Here is a 24,216-nt window from a genome sequence, read left to right as displayed (position 1 = left end):
AATTAAAGCACTTGGTAAGTGAAATTGAGGTGAGTATTAAAATATTGCATTGAATAAAAGTGAATGAAATGAATCGAATCGAAGTGAAATTATCTGAACTGTGTATTGATTAAAAAGTGGAAAGTGAAATTGAATTGAATTGTGATTGAATCGAAAGTGAATTTGAAATAGAAAAATGGTTTGAATACCCTAGTAACTAGTCGGGCTGAGTTGGATATAGTTGGCATGCCATAGGATTGGAAGAGTTCAGGGATACTTCGACCTCGAGTCGATGAGACACTGGGTGTCACTATATTTCTTCGGATAGATTCGATGAGGTACTGGGTACCAACTTACTTCGGCTTGGCCGATGAGACACTGGGTGTCAACTTTGCTTCGAACTATCCGATGAGGCACTGGGTGCCATTCTGGTGTGTTTGGTTGGATCCGTGTATCCGCCAAAGTCCGAGTCTTATTAATAGGGGCAAATAAATGGAATAGCAAAAATCGAATGAAAAGGATCGACTTTATTCATGAAATGGAAAGTGAATTGGAATTGAGAAATGAGAATGAAAAGAATGAATCAAAGATTCACGAAGAGATTTATGTTCAAATGAAATGTTATATGATATTAAATTGATGAATAGCCAAATTGAGTTGTTATTGTTGAGAAATGAAAGTTAAGAATAAATTAGTTTATTTATGAATTAATTGTTATATAATTTGACATGTTTATTTTTTATTTTACTTAAATAATTTAAATTATAGTAATACCACTGAGTATGAAATACTCAGCGTACGGTTGTTTCCGTGCGCAGGTCGATAGAAGTCAAAGGTTTCGGTTCAGCATCCAGATCAATCCCGACTTCAGCATAACTTCGATGATGTATTTTTCCTTTTGGTAAACGTGGCATATACTTTGGTCTTATTAAAGAGTCTTGTAAGTTTTGGTTGAAAAGAATTTGTTTCTAATGTTTGAATGATAAACGAAACATTAAGTTACAAAATGGTATGTTCGGTACTCAAGTTGAACTGAGATGAACGAAGTTTATTAGTTAACTTTTATAAAGTATTATGAATATTGTTGATCAATTTGATAACTAAATGTTTAGGCATGATTTAGACATGTTTGAATGTGAAAATGTGTTGGTTTCTGTATTAACTGTAAATTGGTTGCGGTTTTAATTGTAGGGGGTTTTACGTAAAAATAAGAAGAAATTCTGTCAAAATTTATAAAAAAAAAGAGAGGGAAAAGAAACGAATGTAGTCAATTGGTAAAACAAACATATGAATTTATGATTATATTTTAATATGTTTGTCATTTATTTAAGAATTATTTGTAAATTGTTTGATATGTCCGGTAATGCCTCGTAATCCTGTTTCGACGACAATTTGGGGTTAGAGGGTGTTACAGCATATATACTTGACACTCGGGAATCGAGATCGAAGATTGATTAGGTATCGATTGTCAGTGAGTTTTCTGATGTGTTTCTTAAAGAGTTGTTAGGATTACCGCTTGAACATGAAGTTGAGTTTGTAATTGATTTGATGCCTGAGGCTACTTCGATATCAATTGCACCGTATCGAATGGCACCAGCTAAGTTGAAAGAACTTAAAGCACAATTGAAAAAATTGTCAGATAGAGTTTTTATTTGGCCAAGTGTATCTTCCTGGGAGCACATGTGTTTTTTGCGAAAAAGAAAGATGGGTCGATGAAACTGTGCATCAATTACTAGAAATTGAATAAAGTCACAATAAAAAATAAATATGCTTTGCCTTGTATCGACAATTTGTTTGACCATTTGAAAGGTGCAACAGTGTTTTCAAAAATAGACCTCATAATCGGTTATTATCAATTGCGAGTAAAGGATATTGACATGCCAAAAACTACTTTTTGAACTCATTACGACCATTATGAATTTCTGGTAATGTCGTTTGGATTAACTAATACTTATGATGCTTTTATGAATTTGATGAATCAGGTTTTCTAGCGTCATCTGCGTAGATTTGTGGTGGTATTTTTTGATGATATATTGATCTATTCTAATGCAGAATCTGAGCATGCTCAGTATTTGAAAATTGTGTTACAGGTTTCGCGTGAGAAGTAATTATATTCAAAATTAAATAAATATGAGTTCTAGCTCAGAGAGGTTGAATTTCTTAGCCACGTGATTTCTAGGGACGAAATTTGTGTTAATCTGAGTAAAATTTCCACAAATTGTTAATCGGGAAGCTCCAAAAAATGTCTCTAAGGCGCGTAGTTTTTTAGGTTTAGTTGGTTATTATAGACAATTTGTTAAGAATTTTTTGATACTTGTTTTGCAGATGATAAAGCTGCTTCAAAAAAATGTTGATTTGTTTGGTCGGTTAAGTGTCAGCAAAGTTTTGATCAGTTGAAAGTTTTATTGACGGAAGCTCTTGAACTGACTCAGTTAGAATCCGAGAAAGAAAGACTCGATCTAGATTATTATTGACAGGCTGACAAAATCGGCTCATTTTATTTCGGTCAGAATGAATTACTCGCTTCAAAAGTTAGTTGAATTATATGTATTCGAGACTTTTAGATTGCACGAAGTGCTGTTGTCTATCATTTCAATTTGAGACCCGGGATTCACCTCCAGATTTTGGGGTAAGTTTCATGAGGCTTTTGGTACTTGAACTTAATTTCAATATAACATTTAATCCACAGACCGACGGACAATTGGAACGGATAATACAGATCTTGGAAGACATGTTATGATGTTGTATTATTGAATTCGAGGGTAGTTGGGAAAAATATTTGTCGTTGGCCGAATTCGCTTAAAATAACAGCTATCAACCCAGTATTAAAATCACATCATTTGACGCTTTATATCGATGAAAATGTTGAACTCTTTATACTAGTCAAAATTGAACGAAAACATGCTTGTTGGGACATGCTTGATTTGTGAAACTAAAGATAAAGTCTATGTTATTCGTGATTGCATGATAGCTACATCGGATCGTCGGAAATCGTATGTTGACCAGAAAAGAAAACATATAGAATTTTTTGTTGGCAACCGAGTGTTTTTAAAAATTTCATCATGGAAAAAGGTGCTAAGGTTCGGCAAAAAAGGGAAACTTAGTTCGAGGTTTATCGGGTCGTAGGAGATTAATGAAAGAATTGGTCTTGTACTTTATAAATTAGCTTTACCTCCTGAACTCGAAAAGATTTACAACATTTTTCATATTTCGATGTTGAGATAGTATAGATAAAATCCTTCACATGTGATTTCTCCCAGCGAAATTGAATTGTAGCTTGATCTGTCATATTCAGAGGAGTCAGTATCGATTTTAGCTCATGGGGTAAAATAACTTCGAAAAAAGGGGTACCATTTCTAAAGGTTCTATGGCATCGACACGGTATCGAAAAAGCTACATGAGAAACTGTGGAATCGATGAAGTCACAATACTTGAACTTATTTTTAGGTAAAAATTTCAAGGACAAAATTTTCTAAAGGAGGGAGAGTTGTAACAACTCATTTCTAGTGGTGTAGGAAGTACTGGTTTCGGGGCCACAAATCCAACAAGTGAGTTCCTAAATATTATTATTTCATATTTATGAGTCAAATATAATATTATATGAAATTTTTATTTGATAATTTTTGCTAATTGGACGAATAATTAAGTACAAATGGTTTGTCCCTAAAGTCAAGTGGTTTTGGAAATTGAGATATTAGGACCTCGTTTTCATAAATCGAGCCCATAAATATTTTATTAAATGTTTACGGAGTTACTATATAGGTGTATTAAAGTTTGGCCCGAAAATTTTAATGTTTGATTAGTTAATTGAAAAAAGGACTAAATCATAAAAGACGTAAAATTGAATTGCTATTGAATTTTGTTAATTAAATGACTTATTTAGCTAATGGGAGAGGACTTATATGGTAATTAAACCATATTGATAAAGCATGGACGGTTAAGGCATTAATTTCTAGTTCTTTTGTATTATAACTTATAAATTAAAATAATAATTAAATGTGAAAATATTAAAAACAAAAGAACATCATCTCCACTAGTTCTTTCTCCATCGAAATTAGAAGCAAAGAAACACCATTGAAGGAGTTTAAGGTTCAGCCAAATTGTATCTTTGCATGTAAGTCCTTTGATTATCGGTTTTTCATAAATTTTATGTTTTTGAGATCGTTATAGCTTAATCTAGTTAACTCAAGGATTATATTGTGATTATGTAAAAGTTTTGAAAACTTTTCATTGATTTTCTTGAAGCTTTTTATTTTTTAATGGTTTAGCTTGAAGCTTGATGATGAATTTGGCCTAGTTTGTAAAGTGATTTTGAATAGTTTTGAGTTTAGGGACTAATATGAGAAAGTGTTGAAATTGGCTTGGTTTTATTGTGAAATTTCAAAATTGTAGGGCTACATAAGGATGGTTATAAATTTGGCACTATGGGTTAGGGACTAATTGTGAAAATACGCTTGTTCGATTTTAAGAAATAAATTGAATAAAGTACAAAAATTTAGGGAAATTATGAAAAATGTTAATTGAAAGTCATATGCATTAAGTTGATTATTATAAAGTATATGGGAGCTGATAATTGAAATAAAATTAATGTTCAAATCAAGAACCGATAGATAATTGTGGAAAAGAGAAAATTGTTGAATAGTTCCTGATATTGTCTTTTTTGTTGTTTAGCCCTGGTAAGTTCATACGGGTTAATTTGGTATATGTTTTAATATTATATTGATTTATGAATTGTGGTATGTTTAATATATATGTATATATTTTAATTGTTACAAATTGGTAAAATGTGACAAAGTGGATTGAATTGAAAAGTGTTATAAGATTACTTGTATCAAGCCCAGATGAACATAGGATAGGATACAATTGGCATGCTAATAGGTTATTTTGTGCACTATATGGGATTGATATATGATGAGATGATGATACATGAATTGATATTGTACGCTGAATATAACAAAATCCAGCATTTTTTGCAGATTATCGAGTTATCTTTATAGTGATCTTGGTGTGTTTTTGGGGGCGAATGTAAAGCCTACAAGCTAAGAATTTGGTGCCTAGGTGTGTTTCTAAAGGGATGTTAGCCTACGGGATACACACTTGGTGCCTAGGCATGTTCTTGGTTGGATTAGCTTAGTTGAGCATTCTAGCATGTTTTGGATGGATAACCGCATATCTATATCTGTATAATAGTTCATCAGGTTGAATCTTAATGGTTTAATATCATAATGATTTATATTAGATACTTGTTCAACACGCCTTGATGAATTACTTGTGATATGCTCGTGCTTTTTGATATTGTATCATGACTTATTGAATAGCTTCGTGACTTAGTATTGAATAGCTTCGTACAACTTGAATGGTTATATGACTTGTAAATAACGAACTCACTATTGAATGACTATGATGACATGGTAAATGTTAGTTAATTGTGTTGTTAGTTAAACTATGACTACGATCATAAGATATGTATATTGTTTCCAACCTATAAACTTACTAAGCACTATTGAAGCTTACTTGTTTCATTTTTCCTATTTCCTTGTAGATCTCATTTTGTGGAACCAGGCGATAAGATCAACTTGAAGATCACAATATCCAGCCATATTTTGGTAGACTTTGAAACGTTATATTTTGGTTTTGTGGCATGTAATAGGTGTAGCTTGTATATGTATATAAGTGTTCTTTACAAATGGTATGTTTTGTGCTTGTATAAAAGTTGTATGCTTGTTGGCTAAAAATATGGTTGATCATGGCTTGGTATGGTGACTTGAATGTGATGTTAAGCTTGATAGGTGATGAAACATGCTTGATGGAATGAAATGCATAAAGATGTGTTATAATGTGTTAGGGAATGCTTGAATAGGTAAAACCTTGATTGGATTTGATTTGGTTGGCATAAACTAATTTGTGCCTTGTTTCTTCTTATGGTAAATGAGTTTACGAATGTGCCATGATAAAGGTATATTAATTGGTGAATAAATTATGACATTTTGACATCTTATATGACATTTTTGGTTATGAATGAATTTGATAGCAAATGAAGTTGGTCATTAGTTTTGAATGTTGTTTGTGATGGTGTCTTATGGCATATTGGTTAAAATTAGGTAAATGACATGCTTTGGTATGTTTTTGGTGTGTTTTGAATTGGTTGAATGAAATTGTATGACTTCAATTTAAAGGTAATTTTAGGTTCACATGGGTTGCCAACGGTTTGATAGTGTGCCTCACATAGGCATGTGGCACAGCCGTGTGCCCTGTTTGATTTTGGTGACTTTAGTTACACAAGACCACAATCTATTACACGGCCTGGAGACACGACTGTGTGACCCTTGTATACACGGCATCAACCTTCCACACGGTCTGAGTACACGACTGTGTGCTATTGCACCACATGGCCTAAGCATGTCACACAGCTTGGCCACATGGCCATGTGCCCCTTGTTTTAAATTTTTACCTTGCTTTTCTAACATGATTCGAATTAGTCCCTACTTATTTTTTAATTGGTTTTAGGGTTTCATAGGCTTGATTTAAGTCCTGATTTTGTATGAATAGAATGATTATTGAATGATTATCTATTAATGATTGTTTAAATTGAATTTTGAATTGAAATAGCATGTTCTTGTCCTATTGAATGTAGTAGCATCTTGTAACCCTAATCCGACGATAGAGACGAGTGAGGGGTGTTACAGTTGAGGTGAGTCATTGATGATTATTTGAGTTGATTTGGTACATTTGAGATTGATTATCAATATAATGACTAAATTAAATAGAATATAAAGTTAGAAATTTGATTGATAATTGATAGTCGATATGAAATTGTGTTGAAACATGTTGTATATGTTATGAAGTTGTAAATTATTGTTGAATCGTGATTATTGAAATGTAAATCAAACTATTGATAATGAACCGAGAATAGAATACTCTATTAGTTATTTGGTCTGAGTCGGATATAGTTAGCATGTCATAGGGCTAGATTATTTATTAAAGCCATTGTTTTTGGACAACCTGGGGTGGTATATATTGTTCATTGAGTCATTGTTGTTAGGTAAACCGAGGTGATAATTTAAGAGAAATGAGGAAACCATTGTTGTCAGGCAATCTAGTATGGTAATATGTTCATGTTCATCATCATCGTTGTCGGGCAACCCAGGGTGAGAGATCCGTGTATCCACTCTGAGTCAATATATGATGCCATGCGAATTGAGCTGAAAACAAGCCCCGAGGGCTACTTGAATAAGTCTAAGCTTATAGACTTAGAAATTATTGAAATGATACATGAAATTGAGCATATATGAATGTGTAATGTATACTAATGTATTAAATTTATACTTGTGAAATGAATGGTAAGTTTAATTGTAACACTCCTAACTTGTCTCCGTCGCTAGATTAGGGTTATAGAGTATTACAATAAAAATCGAATCAATTAACATCACATAGAAACAATTAATAAATTTAAAATATTAACATTAAAACAATTAATCAATTTAAAATATTAACATTCAATTCCAACACTTATTCAAAGCATAAATACCAAGCCTATAAGGCCTTAAAAATAGTTTGGGAAAAATCAATGACTAATTTGAAACAAAACAGAAAATTCTAGAAAATTTTGAAAATTTTAGAAACAGTGGTCACATAGTCATGTAACCAGGCTATGCGACTCAGAAACATGGTCATGTGGCTAACCATGTACAATTCGAAATGTGAGTCACACGGCTATGTCCCAACCCATCTGTCCACCCATGTGAGTATTCAAAATAGGGTCACACGGCCGTGTCGCAGGCTCTGTGCCAGACTAAGTGTGCATTCAAAATAACTTCACATAGTCGTATCGTTAGACTGTGTAACTCTCTGAGACTGTATGGACCAACCTGCACCTAAGAAAAATCAACAAGGCACATGATCGTGTAAAGAGGCCGTGTCTAGCACATGGCCATGTGGAAACCTATGTCTCATGTCATGTGCTACCAAAATGACCCCTAATGCAAGCCATCTCAACCTCTATTTCTTGGGCACCAAAACAAACAAAATCATTTCCAAACACATTCACATGGTTCAAACCCATTTAAAAACACATAAAACATGCCAAAATCATTCATCCTATGTGCCTCAATAATATGCCATCAAGTGGCACCACAGTTCTCATACCAAAATAGTCCAGCTCAATGTCACAAATCCATATCTTATACATACATCACACATACCATTTAACCACTTTGATGCGGTCGTTCGAAGCACCAAAAATATCCTATCCCTAATAAATAATGAAAAAGAATAGTAAAAGGGAAGTAGGGTCAAATCCTTAGGGACTAGATTTGCACAATATCCTGTTCTGTGGAATCCCAGGCAGAGTCTTGCCCAAGACAACCTGCATTCCTGAAAAATAAGAAAATAATAGAATTAAGGGTTTGAATCTGGAAACGAAAAATAAAATAAAAACAGAATTAAGAATATTGAATCGAAAAATTGAGAAATTAAAAATAGAGTTGAGAGAAAGGAAATTCTTATGGGAGATTCCAGCCTCCAGTTGTCTCGTTCCACCGTGGGTTCAATCCTCAACTTTTAGATGATCCTTCCCAAACCGAATAAGCCAATTATAATGGAAGAGGACGCCTACGACCACTAGTTCCAAGGATTTAGACTTACAATTTAGTGGAACCTGACTCTAGCCAACAATCGCTTCTGTGGGATCGTCTTATGCTAGATCAACGCTTCTCAATGGCGAATCCCATGCCATTTTGTCTCTTGGGCTCGCCAACCTCTGACGCAGTAAGCTAACGAACCGACTGTGCAACCTTCCCAAAACATACAAAGCGGTCGCCTTTGCATACGTTGAAAAACTTACTTCTTAAAGGACATGGATGGAAGCGTCAGCCCCGTAGTAAGAAGAAACGATGAATACTCAGCGAGGAGGCTAAGTACGGATTCTAAGCCTCATGAACCCTTTTGGGGATTTTTGACAACCTTCGGCTAGATGGGTTTAGTGGCTCATGGTTGTGGTAGAAAAGAAAATAAATAAAATAAAAATAAAGATTTTATTGAAAAGAAAGATGAGAAGAACAAAAGCCTAGACTTTTAGGCAGAGAGTGTTTACAGGAAAAAGATGGGATCCCCTTTTGAGTCACTTCACCCCCTATTTATAGTGCTAGGGGAGATATTCTAATCCTACTTAAATTTCTAAAAGATAAATACATTTAATTGAATATAAATAAAGATAAAATAAAATCCTAAAATAATCCTTAATAATTATCTCAATATTAATTATCCTAATATAATAAAAATAGAGTTTAATAGAATAAAATCTCTTCTTTTTGCATTTCAACCCTTGTGTCCTCCATGCTTGCACTTTTGGCACCAACTTTTCCTTGTGTCGGACATTGGCCTATTTTATCTCTAAATTCACGCTTTTAGCCCTTAATTTTACTTTTGCTTCAAATTTAGTCCTTATGAGATAAAAGATCATAAATAGCTCAAATTAGCAGGATCATACTCAGAATAAATACATAATTAATACATAAAAATACGTTATTCTAGAGTTTATCACACTTCAATCGCATTCCAATATACCATAAGCCATATATATTCACAAGGCATTCACAAGTGACCAAAAACACATATTTACATGTACATTTACAAGCACAATCAAAGTATATAGACAAGTAAACTCAAACCACATCACATTGGCAAAATAGCATCAGAACTCCTTTTACATGCCATTTATAACCATTAACAAAATAATCCAAAAACTACCAAAATGATGGATGGATAGTGTATATGTGCTCCGATGAATTTCCAACTGATCAAGCTTTCTAATGACCAACAAGACAAAGAAAACAACTACATAAGCAAATAATGCATAGTAAGCTCGTATAATTTTAAACATAAACTTACCTTTTTTTAAAATCAATTTTTATAAAATGATGCATAATTTCATTACCATACTCATGAATTTATGAAATCTTATACACATCATAAGCCCCACAAGTTATGAATTTATGAAATCTTAAACTCAATTTTTATAAAATGATGCATAATTTCATTATCAATATACTCATGAATTTATGAAATCTTATACACATCATAAGTTCCACAAGTTAGTGAGCTCAACAAGAAAAACATGTAATTTCATCATGTCATAAAACACATAATAGTAACATGTCAATATACTGTTCATTCATCATAATACCAATTTGCATATCTCATCCAAGTAAAAGCATTATACCAACATCTTCCATTTCAACTTTCATGATCACATAACAATTCATATAATTAAGCTTACTCATTTAAGTCTTTATTACATGTTGAACCAAATGAAACAACGTGTTAGAATTAAGTGACCCAAATCTTTATTTAAATAAAATACCGTGGTAAAATAAAATAAAAGTAAAATCCCTATAGAATTATACTTCTTTTATTTTATTTTAGAATAAGGTTTTTTAAACCTTATTAAACTCCATCTATTTGATATTATTAGAATAATGAGTTTCACTCCTATTAGAATATGGTTTACAAGCCTATAAATAGGCATAGTCTACTCCTCTTGTAATTAATTCGAATTCGACATAGTGAATTTTCTTCTCCTCTGCTCGTGGTTTTTCCCCGAAAGGGTTTCCACGTAAAATCTGTGTGTTCTTTATTTTTCTATTTCTATTTTTTCTTTGCGATATATTGTCATTATCGACATTCTATTTTAACACAACGTTAGATACACTAGAACCATGCTCACACAAAGTGTGTATGTATCTAAAACCATAACCATATTTGTATTGCTCGCACGAGCTATGAAGTGGGCCCACTCACACGAGATGTGGGTTGGGATATTAAGCCACATGATGCTGCTCAAACGAGTTGTAGAGAATCCACAACAAATACAAGATCTAAGCCATCCGTAGGACATTCAAGACCAGCACCCGAAACCGTGTTACCCCTATTGACATGTCATTTGTATCCTTGGTATTCACAATGTTCAAACGGGACACATTTCATAACTTTATCCTTGAAATTCATTTTTGTTATAACATTTCATACTTGTATTCATATAACTTGCATTTTTTCTTTAATTCCGTCTATTTGCTCAATAAAACAATTTCATCCAACTTAGTATATAACACAATAAACATATATATTATACCTAACATAATCATTTTCTAAAAATTACATAAATAAACTAACGATATATTAAGTTATTATATGAACTTACCTAAACTTAAACGATTGCAAAAACAAAGCCAACGACTAGTCCAAAACTTTAGCTTTTCCTCAATTTAAATCTGATTGGTTCGTTTCTTGATCATGCAAGCAAGGTTGTGAAGTGAATTCTCCCAAGCTATTTCTATGGTATTTTTTGGTTTTAAAAGATGAGTGAAGAAGATCACAAATTTGATTTTGTTTATGTTATTTTATTTACTTATTTACTATTTTACCCCTAAAAATTAATAAAACACTAGTCAAGACCATCCATTACTGATACAAATGGTCCAATTATCATTTAAACCCACCAACTCACAAATTTATAATCATTTAACACCTTTAACAAACAGAATTTAGCTTTTGTAACTTTTACAATTTAATCCTTTTTACTTAATTAACTATTTAATCATTAAAATTTCTTAGCTAAATTTTAAAATGACTTTAATAAATACTCATACATACTAAATAAATAATATTTACTAACTTGCTTGTCAAAATTGTGGTCCCAAAACCATTGTTTCCAACACCACTGAAAACAGTTTGTTACATTAATCACCTAAGTGATGAATAGAGTAGGCAATTAAGATTGGTATAAGCATGACTATTTGAAATTGAAGTGGTTGATATAAATGGCATGAGATTGAATAGGAATTGATCATGATTTAGATGTGTGTATTTGCGTAATCTTGTTTATGTTAACTTGAGTCATCGATTTACCACTAAGCGTTTTGCTCAGTGTACTGTTTGTTTTCTCCGTGCACAGATTTAGAAGATTTTCGAACAAGCAATAAGTAGATTTTAGCATTTAAAGGACGATCCCTGACTTAGCAAAGTTTTTATATTTCGTTTTCATTTAAGTATGACATGTACCTAAGTTGAGTCAAGATTTGGTTTGCTTCTAAATTCATGTATCTTTTGAAGTTGACATATTAAGGTGTAAATTTGGTTAAATGATCATATTATGTTTATAAGTTCTTTGCGTATATGTTCTAAATGGTATGAATGATTGAAATGTTAAGGATTAGTTTATTATAGGTATGTATGTAAAAGTTTTTTTGTATGAAATTGCATTAGCCGTTTGGGTAATGAATGATAAGGTATTAGTCTAATGTGGTTAAAGTTTTGTTATGTTTAAGTTGGTGTTAGAATGCTCCTTATAATAGTTGTCCATTAGGTGTGAGTGTTGTGTGATGATGCTTGAAAAAATTACAGGTTTGTGCACTTTGAAATTGTAGAAACAGTATGTGACATTGCAACGTCAAACGTATCATGTCGAGACAAGAAATGACTTATAATGTCATGGCGAGATGAGGAACCCTGTCGTCTCGACAAGACCAAAACAGTATGTTACGTCGCGATGAGGAACTCTCTCATGCTACGATGTCAATCCTATAATTTAATTTCTTTACAAATTAGTATTAATTCAATCTCAGGTTAGTTTTAGACCTTTTGTAGGCTCATTTAAAACTTGAGAATGATTTCTTATCATATTATTTGCTTATAATACTCATATTTGCATGTTTAATGGTATGGATTGTATTTATTTTGATTGTAGTTGCTTCGGCAATGAATGTGACACACTATAGCTCGAATCAGGAGATTGGGTCGGGTATAGGGTGTTACAGCAAAAGAGATCGAGACCTCTTATTAAGCGAAAATGAAATATTTCACAAGATAAAAGCACTCTTCCGCTCGATGCAATTAGTTAGACAAATCCGAGGAGCATCTACCAAAAGACATTAAACAAAAACGCTTATGGAGAAACAACTCCGCAATTAAATAACATTTACTTATATTTAAAATTAAGTCTATTCATTATATATATTATTTATATCATATTATACATAAAATATATAATAGAATTGAAAAGAAAAGAAAAGAAAAGAAAAGAAAAGAAAAACCCCATGCTGGGGCGCACTTCACTAGCGCTCCAACCAACTCGTCTTCTTCCTATCCCAATTCTTCCCCCATGCGCCCCAGCGTTGCCCAAAGCGCCTTGGCGTGCTCGTCCCTATTTCTCAAATTTCTGTAATTGTTTAAAGAAAATTCTTTCTTCCCCTTTTTTCTTAAGTTTCTTTCTTTTCTTATTGCTAATATTAAAATCCCCTCCCATGGCCCACATCTCAATTACTAAGGGTGAGCATTTGATCAAATCAAGTGAAAAATTTTCAAGTTAATCGAGCTCATAAGTCCTATTTTATCATCCTAACTTGATTTGAATTTTTTTTCAAATTAAGTCGAATGAAATGAAATTTGAGTCAAGTAGAATCGAATCGAGTGAAATTATTCGAGTTAACTTAAAAAACTAAACATATCAAATTAAAATATTGTTATAATATAACTAATTCTATGTTAGAGCACATAAATTTGAAGCCATATATATTTGAAAATTTTTGCAAAGCAAAATAATAAAAAATTAATATTCTTTAATATGATAAACTTGAAACATTAATTAACTTATTTAGCTCTCCAAAATTATTATTTTAGAAAAAATTTAAAAGTTTAACTTTTTTATATATTTCTTAGAATTTTTATAATTTTTTTTAAAAAATAAAAATTTTATAAATATTTTGAGTTTTGAAAATTATTTTGAATTTTTGAAAATTATTTTGAATTATTTTGTAATTTTTGTTGAGAGAGACCAATTTGCTCATTTTCAAAGTTGACAAGGACCAAAAGAGTATTTACACCAATCTGTTATTCGAATTATTCTAATTATTCGAGTTATTTGAATTGTAAATTTCAACTCGACTCGAACTCAAAACTCGAATTGAGTTATTCGAGTTGACTCAAATAATTTGAATAACTTGGTTCGATTAACTTGAAATTCAAAATTTTTTTCGCTTTTTTCGAATCTAATCGAATTTTGCTCACCCATATAGATTACCATCCATCCCAAGCCCCCTTGTTTCTCTTCCCCCATTTATGATATATACATAGATTTTATTTATTTATTACTTATGTATTTATTTGTTTTGTTTTGCTTCCAATTGTTTGTTTATTTTTATTCATTTTCTTCCCACTAATATAATTTTCCATTTTTTTTGTGTGTGTGTGTTGTAGATACCACACTTTGATAAATCAAGTTTTTGACATTTCAAAAGGAACAAAGGATATGTCTACTTCGATCAATTTTCTAAGTGCTTAAATAGGGAAGTTTACTAACTTTTCATTTACTTTTGAAACATTAAGTACAATATTCGATATAAGTGTGGGAGAGTTGAGTCGAGTCAATTTAATTTGCATGGATTTTTTTATTTTTTAATATTTTGTTTTATTTTCAATTTTTGCATAGTGCATGTAGTTTGCATGAAATCTTAACCTGATGAGATGTTGAAATATTTTTATACATCTTTAAGAATTGTTAATGTGTTGTAATGAATATTTTCGTACCTAAATGTTGACTTTATATAGAATTTTTAAAATTGATTTATGTTCTTAGGATGTTTGTTATAACAAATAAACACTTCATATGATCTAAATTCAAGATTTTTTTTCTATCGATATGATTTTTTTAATCGATTTTAGAATTTTTGAGAGAATAATTTTGTTTGAAACATGCTTACAAAGAAAGATCTAGGTGAAAATTTGATATGTTCAAACTTGAGTATTAGATTGAATATTGATGAATGTGCTTACAAAGAATTCATTACTCCGCTATCCACTTTGTGAGCTTCGAAAAGAACTAGTGACTCAACTGAGTAACCAGAGTAGGTTCTTGGTTCTCATTTACCTTCGTGTTAAAGGTTCGGTGTTTCCTAGTATACTCCATTGATGTATATATGAGTAAAGTCAAAGACTATTTAGGCTTGATTAACCGAGTCGTTTGAGATAGATGCTTGGGTTGTCATCTACACTCGTGTTCAAAGGTAATCGTCCTAAATTCGAAAAAAAATATTAACTATATTATTACTTGAATTATTCTTTTATTTCATGCTAATCAAGAAATTTCTGTGGTAAAGTTAAGGAAAAGAAGTTCAATTTTATGCTCGACTGAAATTGTGAATTTTGAAAACCTAGTGACTTTTGATAGCATGATGAAGTTTGAATATATTCTCTTGATTTTTTTAATATCTATACATTGCATATTATTAGGGAAGACAGTCACACTCGAGCGAAAAGGTCTATTGCTTCTAATTCTTTCTAATTGTATGAATCATTGTTGCTGCTATATCTTGTTTAGCATACTAGATTTCGAATGTATTTGTAAAAATATGTTTATTTCTTGTTCCATTTGATATATAATGATAATTTCAAATGTCAATTTGAGTTAAGTATTTCTTTAGGTTGTATTTTATTCACATTTCCATTTGCCCTAGTTTATGCTTGAGGACAAGCATGGCTCAAGTGTGGGAGAATTTGATAAGTGTATAATTTTTTAATTATTTGTGATATTTCTCACCTTGAATTATGTTATTTATGCTCTTAATTATATTATTTATACTTATATTTTATTTATTATTGATTTATGAAATAATTAGAGAAAAGGGAGCTTAAAATTTAGTTTTTGCAAGTTTTGCGATTTGGGGACTTTCAAAACAATGCAATTTCAATATTTTAGTTGTAACTTGAGCTATAGACCTCCATATTGGGATAAGAATATACCGATTTGAAGGGAATTTAAAGATCTAGCTAAAGTTCACAACTCAAGCCCAAAAATGCAAGGAAAGCACCCTAAAAATGACCTAAAAGTTTGATGCGAAAAGTACCAAAAAACCTAGAAACATTCTACTCTATGTATTCAATGGAAATTTTTTATTTTCTCCATTATATTATTTTTTCCCTATAAATATACATTATTAGGTTGAGAGAGATATAGTTGCTCTTAATTTCATTTTGATTTTGGGTTTTATTTTCTTTATGGGTTGTTATTTGGTATTTGCATGTCTTCTGGTTTAATTACAATTGTTCAAGTTTGTTAAATATGTGGTCAGCATTTGATAGCTTAGAAAATTTGTCTTGTTAATTAAGGATTTAGTCAATTGATTGATTTCTAATATTTGTGACGAACTACGTCATTGTTTGTATAGTATGGGCATACGATCCAACTTAAATAAACTTTGATTGTGTGTTTGCTGCTTAGATTTAGGTTTCTTTTGTGCTTAATTCTATTTATAAATTAAATTCCTAAGTGATTACTATAAGATTGTTTGTTAATAAGAGAAGTAATTAATGGTGATTGTTTTAATTATCGAGAAGGTAAAAAGAGGTTAGGTTACTAGGTGATCATCAATAACTATAACCAATTTATTAGAGAATATTAAAATTCATCTATTGGGAATTGACCTGATTAAGCAACGAATAAGTAAAAAATAGCGGCGATCATCAGTAACTATAGCCAATATATTAAAATTCATCTATTGGGGATCGACCTGATTAAGCAACGAACAAGTAAAAAATAGTGGAAGAAATTGTAAAATTGAACACACAAATTTAACGTGAAAAAATCTCTTCAAAGAGGATAAAAAATCACGGACAAAAATAATTTACTATAATGGCAAAAAAAATGAAGAGTACAAAAGATGGAGATAAAAAACTAAACCCTGAAACCTGAAAACAAAGAACCCTTAAAACGTAAACACAAAATTCTCCAAAAGTGTTATGAGTTCTAATCTTTAATGGGTGTATTTTCTAAGGTTGTAAAAAAACCTATTTATAGGTTAAATTCGTAAGTCAAATAATAATAAAAAATCTGGACTAATTAGAGTTTGACTGTAACAAATAAATAAAGTTTAAATGAGAGATTATCTCTGAAATATGAGTCATACTCAACAAATCTCCACCTTGACTCGTATTTCCACAACACCATCTTTGCCAAAGCCTGCCACAGGCCTATCTTGAACTATGCAGGGAATTATCTAAGTCAAATTTGTGCTTAGAAGTTGGAAGACTTCTAGCCTTCGACTTGTGCACCACCAAATCAAAACTAACTTGAGTTTGATTTTCACAAACACAATGCCCTAACTTTTCAAAACCTGCATCCAAAAGAGAACCTCTCTTCAACGAAACGATCATACCTTTTTCCCTCTTATGACCAAGTTGTCTCCACTCTAAACGGGTTGACTTCAACTCCGTAACGGATAAGAGATATCTGGTTTCACTGGTCATTGTAGAACCTTTTAGAATATAAAGGCTATCGGTCTTTTTACCTTTTAACAAAATGAGAGTCTCGTGAGATACCTTAATGTCGCTCGACTCGATGTTGATTCTGCAACCTTTCGAGTCTAAAATACTTAAGGAGATGAGGTTCTTTAGTAAATTAGGTACATACCTAACATCTAAGAGGTCCTAATTATCCTATCACGCATCCTAATTTTAATAGTACTAATACCAATTACCTTACTGGATGAATCGTTTCTTATGCGCACAACTCCACCTTCAATCGAATTATATGAGGAGAACCATTCTCTGTTGGGACACATGTGGAAAGAACATCTCGAATCCAGGATCCACTTGGACGTAAGCTCGGAGCTATCACTCATTGACACTAACAAGGAATCACCACAGCTTTCGCTGGCCAAATTAGCACTAGCTACATCTTCTTCATTACTCTTAACAGCCCTTTTATTTCATAGTTTATAACAATCTGCTTTGACGTGACATCACTTCTTGCAATATCGACATCTTTTGTCTTGCTTCTTTGATACTACCAAAATGCAAGCTTGCCTATCTGCCTTGCTATCCGAACCAAACTCATTATCTAGTTTGTCTCCACTCAACAAATAACCATTCACATCCTCGAACGAGAGTTTGTCTCTGCCATAAATCAGGGTCTCTCTGAAGGACTTGTATGAAAGGGGTAAATAGCACAATAATAGTGTAGTCTGATCTTGATCATCAATTTGAACCTCAACGTTCTTTAAATCATTCAAAAGAGTAATAAATTGACTAATGTAATCTCTAAGAAGCCAACCTTCGTTCATGCGAAATGTAAATAAACGTTGTTTCAACATTGAACGGTTAATCAAAGACTTAGTCGCATAAAGAGTTTCTAACATTTTCCATAATGCGGTTAAGGTTTTCTCCATCAATACCTCTTGCAATACGCTATTCGCGAGGCACAACTGGATTGCAGTAGGGCCTTTTCATCAAGCTCTTCCCATTCTGTTTGATCTAAATTCTCAGGTTTTTACCCGGCAAGACCTTTTTTAGGCCAGTCTGAACTAGAATTGTCATCATCCGAATTTGCCACAAATTAAAATTTGTGACACCATCGAACTTCTCAATGTCAAACCTTGTTGTTGTCATCTATTAACAAGCTAATCTACGAAAATTGAACTAGCTCTTGATACCACTTGCTGGGGATTGACCCGATTAAGCAACGAATAAGTAAAAAATAGTGGAAGAAATTGAGAAATTGAACACACAAATTTAACGTGGAAAAATCTCTCCAAAGAGAATAAAAAAACCACAGGCAAATATAATTTTACTATAATGGCAAAAGAACAAAAAGTACAAAAGATGGAGATAAAAAACTAAACCTCGAAACCCAAAACAAATAACCCTCAAAACGTAAACACAAAGTTCTCCAAAAGTGTTGTGAGTTCTAATATTTAATGGGTGTATTTTTCTATTGTTGTAAAAGAGTCTATTTATAGGCTAAATTCGTAAGTCAAATAATAATAAAAAATAATCTAGACTAATTAGAGTTTGACTGTAACAAATAAACAAAGTTTAACTAGGAGATTATCTCTGAAATATGAGTCATTCTCAACATCATCTTTGCATCAATGATCAAATTCTTGAATCAAACAAAGAACTTACTTTGACTAGAGTTTCGTCTCATCGATTTTTCCCCAATTTTGGTTATTATTTTCTTTGCTTATATTCAAATCTTAATTTTAATTTTTCTTTAAACAAAACCTTTTTTCTTTATTTCATTTATTTTAGTTGAAGGAATAAAATTACTATTCATCTCTTTGAATATGAACTTACTTATCGTTTCTACTAATTAATGTTTTTGAAATAAATTTTAACGACTTCGACAACCATACATCAATCCATTAAATACTAAAGTTTTCTTCTTCTTTTTTTCTTTTTTGGTTTCATCAACAAAGTAGTTTTTATTTAGCTTAGAGATTGCTATGTAACCAACTAATCAAAATAAAATATTCGTGTTTGAATGGTTTCCCAGGCTTCAAATCTTCTCCGTGTCCTTTGAGGCATTTTCTTGGTGGTTGCTACACCACCAACAATCAACTGCTACATTTCTCTGCACTGGCAAAAGGGCACTCTAGGAATAGATGCTCCATGTTTTCCCCCTAGGCTTGACAGAATGTGCACGAGTTTTCACCTCTCTTTATTCTTTACACAATTTCAGCTTTTGGTAGGCAGGAGTTTTGAGAGACACTGTTTCAGTTTAAATACAAGTTTTTAGACAATTCCAGGATTTGTTCCTTCCTTGGGTTATGCTGTGAGACACAATATTACCATTATTTTGTTCCACGTCAACATGGTAAGCCGATTTGACTAACCCACCTGTTTTGAGAGCTGAACATACCGGATGGAACCATGTTTCATTACTCTCTTGAGGGTTGTTATCATTCGACCTGTCTTGTTCCTCACTGTTCCTTCGCACAGGGACAATAGAGTTTCTTTGCTGTGGGGAAACTTGCCTACTTATGCCTCTCTTTAAGAGATTCCCTCCCTCAACTATACTTCTCCATATCCAGGTGCATGGAGGAAATCAAGTTTTGAAGAGCTTTAAGGGAAAACAATTAAGGAAGATTGTTCAAGGACACTTCCAAGAGAACCTCCTTAAGAGAACTGGAGGTATTTTTTGCATCATTGCTTAATTTACGTTGGTTAGAACACCTCAATTACGATTTAAACCCCTGTTTTCTTGATTGCTGCAATAACGATACCAATTGAACTAAAGCACAACCAACCAATTGGATTCCAATCACATTCAACCCCTCATTTTGCTTTTGCCTAATTCATATTCAAGGATCCAAATTCTTCTCCATTTCTCAATTCAGTTTAACGTCTTTTGTCTATGTAGATACGATTTCAAGTATCATATTCAGACTAGTCTTGAATTTCACATCAATCCTATTTTCAAAAGGAATCTTAAATTTCGTGAACCAAACGTACACTAATTTTTAAATAGGACACGGGGATACAAAGCAAAGGATCTAGGCCTAAAACCATGCTTTCAAGTTCTAGTCTACGGTTACATCATCATAATTGTGGAGACAAGATTTATTGATCCCATTAACGTTCATGCATGCTAAATGTAAATGTAAATGCTTGTACACGCAGGGAGAAAGCACTTACGGGCAAAATAATTAAGAGGAAAGGATGAAGCCTGCCTCTAAAACAGATCATGAGGATGGAGCTTTCTCTTTCAGGGATTCTTTAACTGCATTCAACAGTAATGGCATTAACTTCTGGTTAGTGACAATGATGCCTGTGTCCACATCAAGATGCTTTCCCTTGGAAAAATCCAAGGGCTGCCCTGCAGCATCTGTGACCACACCCCCAGCTTCTGCAAATCATGAGTTGCAAACAGGTAAAAAGGAAGAATAATAAATCAATGTCAGCCAGCTAATCCTTAGCACTTTGAAAGAAAGCCAATGATGGAGTGAAATTGGTCCATACCAGTCACAACAATACACCCAGCAGCATGATCCCATATTTTCTCTCGATACCCTTTGTGAGGAAAACGCAGATATATGGCTCCATCTCCTCTGGACAGAGCACCATATTTTGCCTGGCTGTCAATTCTAACCGGAGGTGCTTTGACACCGAGTTTCTGTTTACAACTCAACATTTTCAGTGCATTATCCAAGTGTTGGTCTATATTTGTCTGTGTGTGTGTAGAGAAAGAGAGAGGGGGAGTACTTGGGCAATCAAACTAGATAAATCATGCATGGAATGTGCTGCTTCATATGACTCAAAGAATGATGCTTCTTCAGGATTTTCAACAGCACTTACTTGCACCTGGAACCCATAAAATTGTACAAGTTGCAAATATGTACTCAGATTAATAGCAATAAATTATAATAAATTATAAAATCATTATAACCTTCACTGCCGAAGAACCATCAAGTGGCTGCATATAAGTTCCACCACCAACTACAGCAAAGAAAAGGCAGCCAACTTCATTATTTGGAGAATGTTGGCCAGCATCCTTGAGGGAAGTTAGTGGAAGATTTGGACAAGCCAGCACACCCAGAACAACTTTTCCTCCATCTAGCAAAGCCAATGCTATTGCATACTGATCTCCTCTCAGAAAACTACAATGTAAAACATCAAAAACCATTGGCTAAAGTCATCAAGTTGGTCTAAAAGCACAAACAATGATTGGAAAAAGGTAGAGATCATTATTTAGATATCAGATATGAAAATTAAGCAAAAATAAAATAAAAATATCAGTTACTTCTTTTACACCAAATTGTAAAGAAATCCAAACATAACATATATCAAAACCAAGACAGACTTGTGGTTTATCTTGCATGAAGTACTGTCTAGGTAGCCCCTTTTTCTTGCTCTCCAATCAATCCTTCTATACTAAATAACAGAAGATTGGAAGCAAATCTAAACATCTCCCTGCAGCAGTCATGGCTGAGTTAAAGACCGAAAAAAAAAGTTACTACCACATTTTAGAGCACTCAGTGGACATGAATCACTATTATATCAGACACCAACTTCTTTATGACTAAAGTAAAATCACTTATGTTAAATATAAAGTTTCAGAGCTCACCCTTTAGTACCATCTATAGGATCTAAAACCCAATGTTGACCTTGGGAACCACCTTCAGATCTGCCACTGTCAATGGCCTTGAGAACGTCTTCTGTGGATAAAGTAACATTGTATGATCCATCACTAGTTAAAGAATAGTTCACAAGTTTTGTAATGCGCTCTACTATTTCCTGGGCACCATCTTTGCGAAGATCTTTAGAATCCTAAAGAGAAACCAAACATTATTTAGAAGGAAAGAAGGATTCTATGATGTTAAAAAAAAGATGGCTGATGCATGCTGCTGAAACTATTATTCGCAAGTACAGAGAATCACCTCCTCGGCAACTAATGAGAATTCAGCACGAAGTTCCTGCTGCAGCACAAAACTAACCAGTGCCTGTGAGCCTGATGAAAATTTTAGAATATAAAAATGTCAAGGCAACATGTTAGTAATCAGTTTAGGATTCTTTTCTGCCAACCCTATAGTTGAAAGATGACGAGACCAAGAACAGCATATATTACTTAAACCATAAACTTTTAGGGATAAACAATGTAAAAAAAAAAAAGACAAAAGAGCATCGCATCCAATAGAAACTTTTGCTCAATGCAGGAAGGAAAACATCATTCAACTTTGTAAATTCCCTAATATAAAAAATTGTGAAAAGAAGGAAAAACTAAGTTCCTAGTAACATTCTAGCAGGAAGGAAGAAGCAAGGAAATCATCAGGGTAAAAAAATGGGAACCCATTTCAAATCCAAGATGCATATTTCTTAAAGGGAATTAAAAGACTGGTAATGTTGGGTGAAAGAACCAAAGAGGAAGGAGCAGTTTAGAAACAAACCATAATCAGCTACTGTTACAGGAGTTTTATCAGTTTTGGATTGAACATCTGATTGCAGCAAAGCCTTTTGTACATTCTGCAGATTAAAACAAACACCCAAAACCCAAATTCAGCTTCTATACATATACACAGCTTGACACGATGAAATATTTCACAGACCAAACCAAATGATAAAAACATCTGTATATTTTCCTTTTGAAATTAAGTATGGTAATTGTCAACGAAGAGCCTAAACTGAAAAACTTGAGAAGCAATTCAGTGACTTCAATTTCCCCTAATACTAGAACGGTCGATAATTCCAAAGAATCGGAAAAGGGAGTTTATGTTTTGACACAAAATATTAAACATACTCTGTAATAAGTCATTAAAGAACCCCCCTCCCCCCCCAAAAAAAAATAGAATAGTTTAGATTTAAAGTAAAAAAATCCAAGGATGTGAGAAAATTACTGGAAACCCAAAAAACCAAAATGCATAGAAAAAAATGAGTTATTGATGAAGAGGGAAACCTGACAGAGACGAGCAGCAAGAGAAGCTGCTTTCTTTGCAGCAGCCAGCTCTTTATGATAAGACATTGCCACGACCACTGCTGAAGAAGAAGAAGAAGAAGAAGAAGAAGAAGAAGAAGAAGATAAGTGAGTGAGATGAAAAAGTGAGGGCTTCGTTTTCAAAACGGAGGTGTAACAGTGACCTTCACGCTGGTCATGAAATGTATTCTATTTTATTTTTATCCTTTGGTTCAAAATGTATTAAATTTCAATTCGGTCCATTCAACATGCTTTTTTTTTTTTATAATAATTGAAATTCACCCTCCAATTTTATAGATTATTTTATCAAATCACCAAAATGAATGTAAAAATTAAATTTTGTTGATGTACTAGTTAGCAATTAATTAATTTTTTAAAATTTCAAAAATATTAAAAAAATATCTTTTATATTTTATTTTTTTAAAATAATTTTTATATTTTTTAAAATTTTTAAATGTTAAAAAAATTAATTAAATTACTGACGTGACATCCACGTGTATGTCATTCCAATTTTAGGGTAATTTAGCAAATAATGCAAGTTTAAATAATACAAAGGCTCAAGTTAAATGTTTGGCTAAAATTACTTCTTTTTTTTAATTGGAGGTCAAATAAGTCATTATACCTAATTGAAGTGGTAAAAGTACCGTAGAGTGTTTTGTATTATGAGTCAGATTATATTTTGTCTTTTTTACTTAAAATGATAAATTAGTTATTATATGTTAAATTAAAGAATAAATTGGTTATTTCTATTAAAATATTCATCCAGTTGTACTATTAAAAACTGACGTGACTGTTAAAATAATTAGCCAGTAACACGTGTTGTGCCACCTATCCCTTTTGCTAATGTATAGGAATTTGTTTTTAACAATAGAAATGGATGAAGTTTTTTTAATAAAAAAATTGTTTGTTATTTGGTCTAACATACAATGATTAATTTGTCCATTTTCTAAGGTGGCAAAATGCAATTCAACTCTTAGTATAAGGGCTTCAATGGAGTACAA

At 32.4% G+C, this 24,216-nt stretch overlaps 1 protein-coding gene across 2 annotated transcripts; it reads right to left on the bottom strand.

The window, feature by feature from the left end:
* Positions 1 to 8,009: 8,009 nt before the first annotated feature.
* Positions 8,010 to 23,401, bottom strand: LOC107892352 (SAL1 phosphatase). 2 transcript variants are annotated; one of them, XM_016817419.2, is made up of 9 exons: positions 23,198 to 23,401; positions 22,692 to 22,767; positions 22,185 to 22,255; positions 21,872 to 22,074; positions 21,194 to 21,404; positions 21,010 to 21,108; positions 20,767 to 20,920; positions 20,443 to 20,653; positions 8,010 to 8,352 (listed from the first exon to the last, which is right to left on the bottom strand). In XM_016817419.2, exons 1-8 carry the CDS (start codon positions 23,261 to 23,263, stop codon positions 20,490 to 20,492), a joined length of 1,044 nt encoding a protein of 347 aa, XP_016672908.1. In that variant the 5' UTR covers positions 23,264 to 23,401; the 3' UTR covers positions 8,010 to 8,352; positions 20,443 to 20,489. The 2 variants fall into 2 exon arrangements, with proteins under 2 accessions (XP_016672908.1, XP_016672909.1); XM_016817420.2 differs by lacking the exon at positions 8,010 to 8,352 and adding an exon at positions 9,471 to 9,785.
* Positions 23,402 to 24,216: the final 815 nt, after the last annotated feature.

Source organism: Gossypium hirsutum, chromosome D09 (genome assembly GCF_007990345.1).
Source record: "Gossypium hirsutum isolate 1008001.06 chromosome D09, Gossypium_hirsutum_v2.1, whole genome shotgun sequence".
NCBI lineage: Eukaryota > Viridiplantae > Streptophyta > Magnoliopsida > Malvales > Malvaceae > Gossypium > Gossypium hirsutum.
The sequence above is the reverse complement of the archived record's forward strand: the minus strand, read 5'-3'. Positions and strand labels throughout refer to the sequence as shown.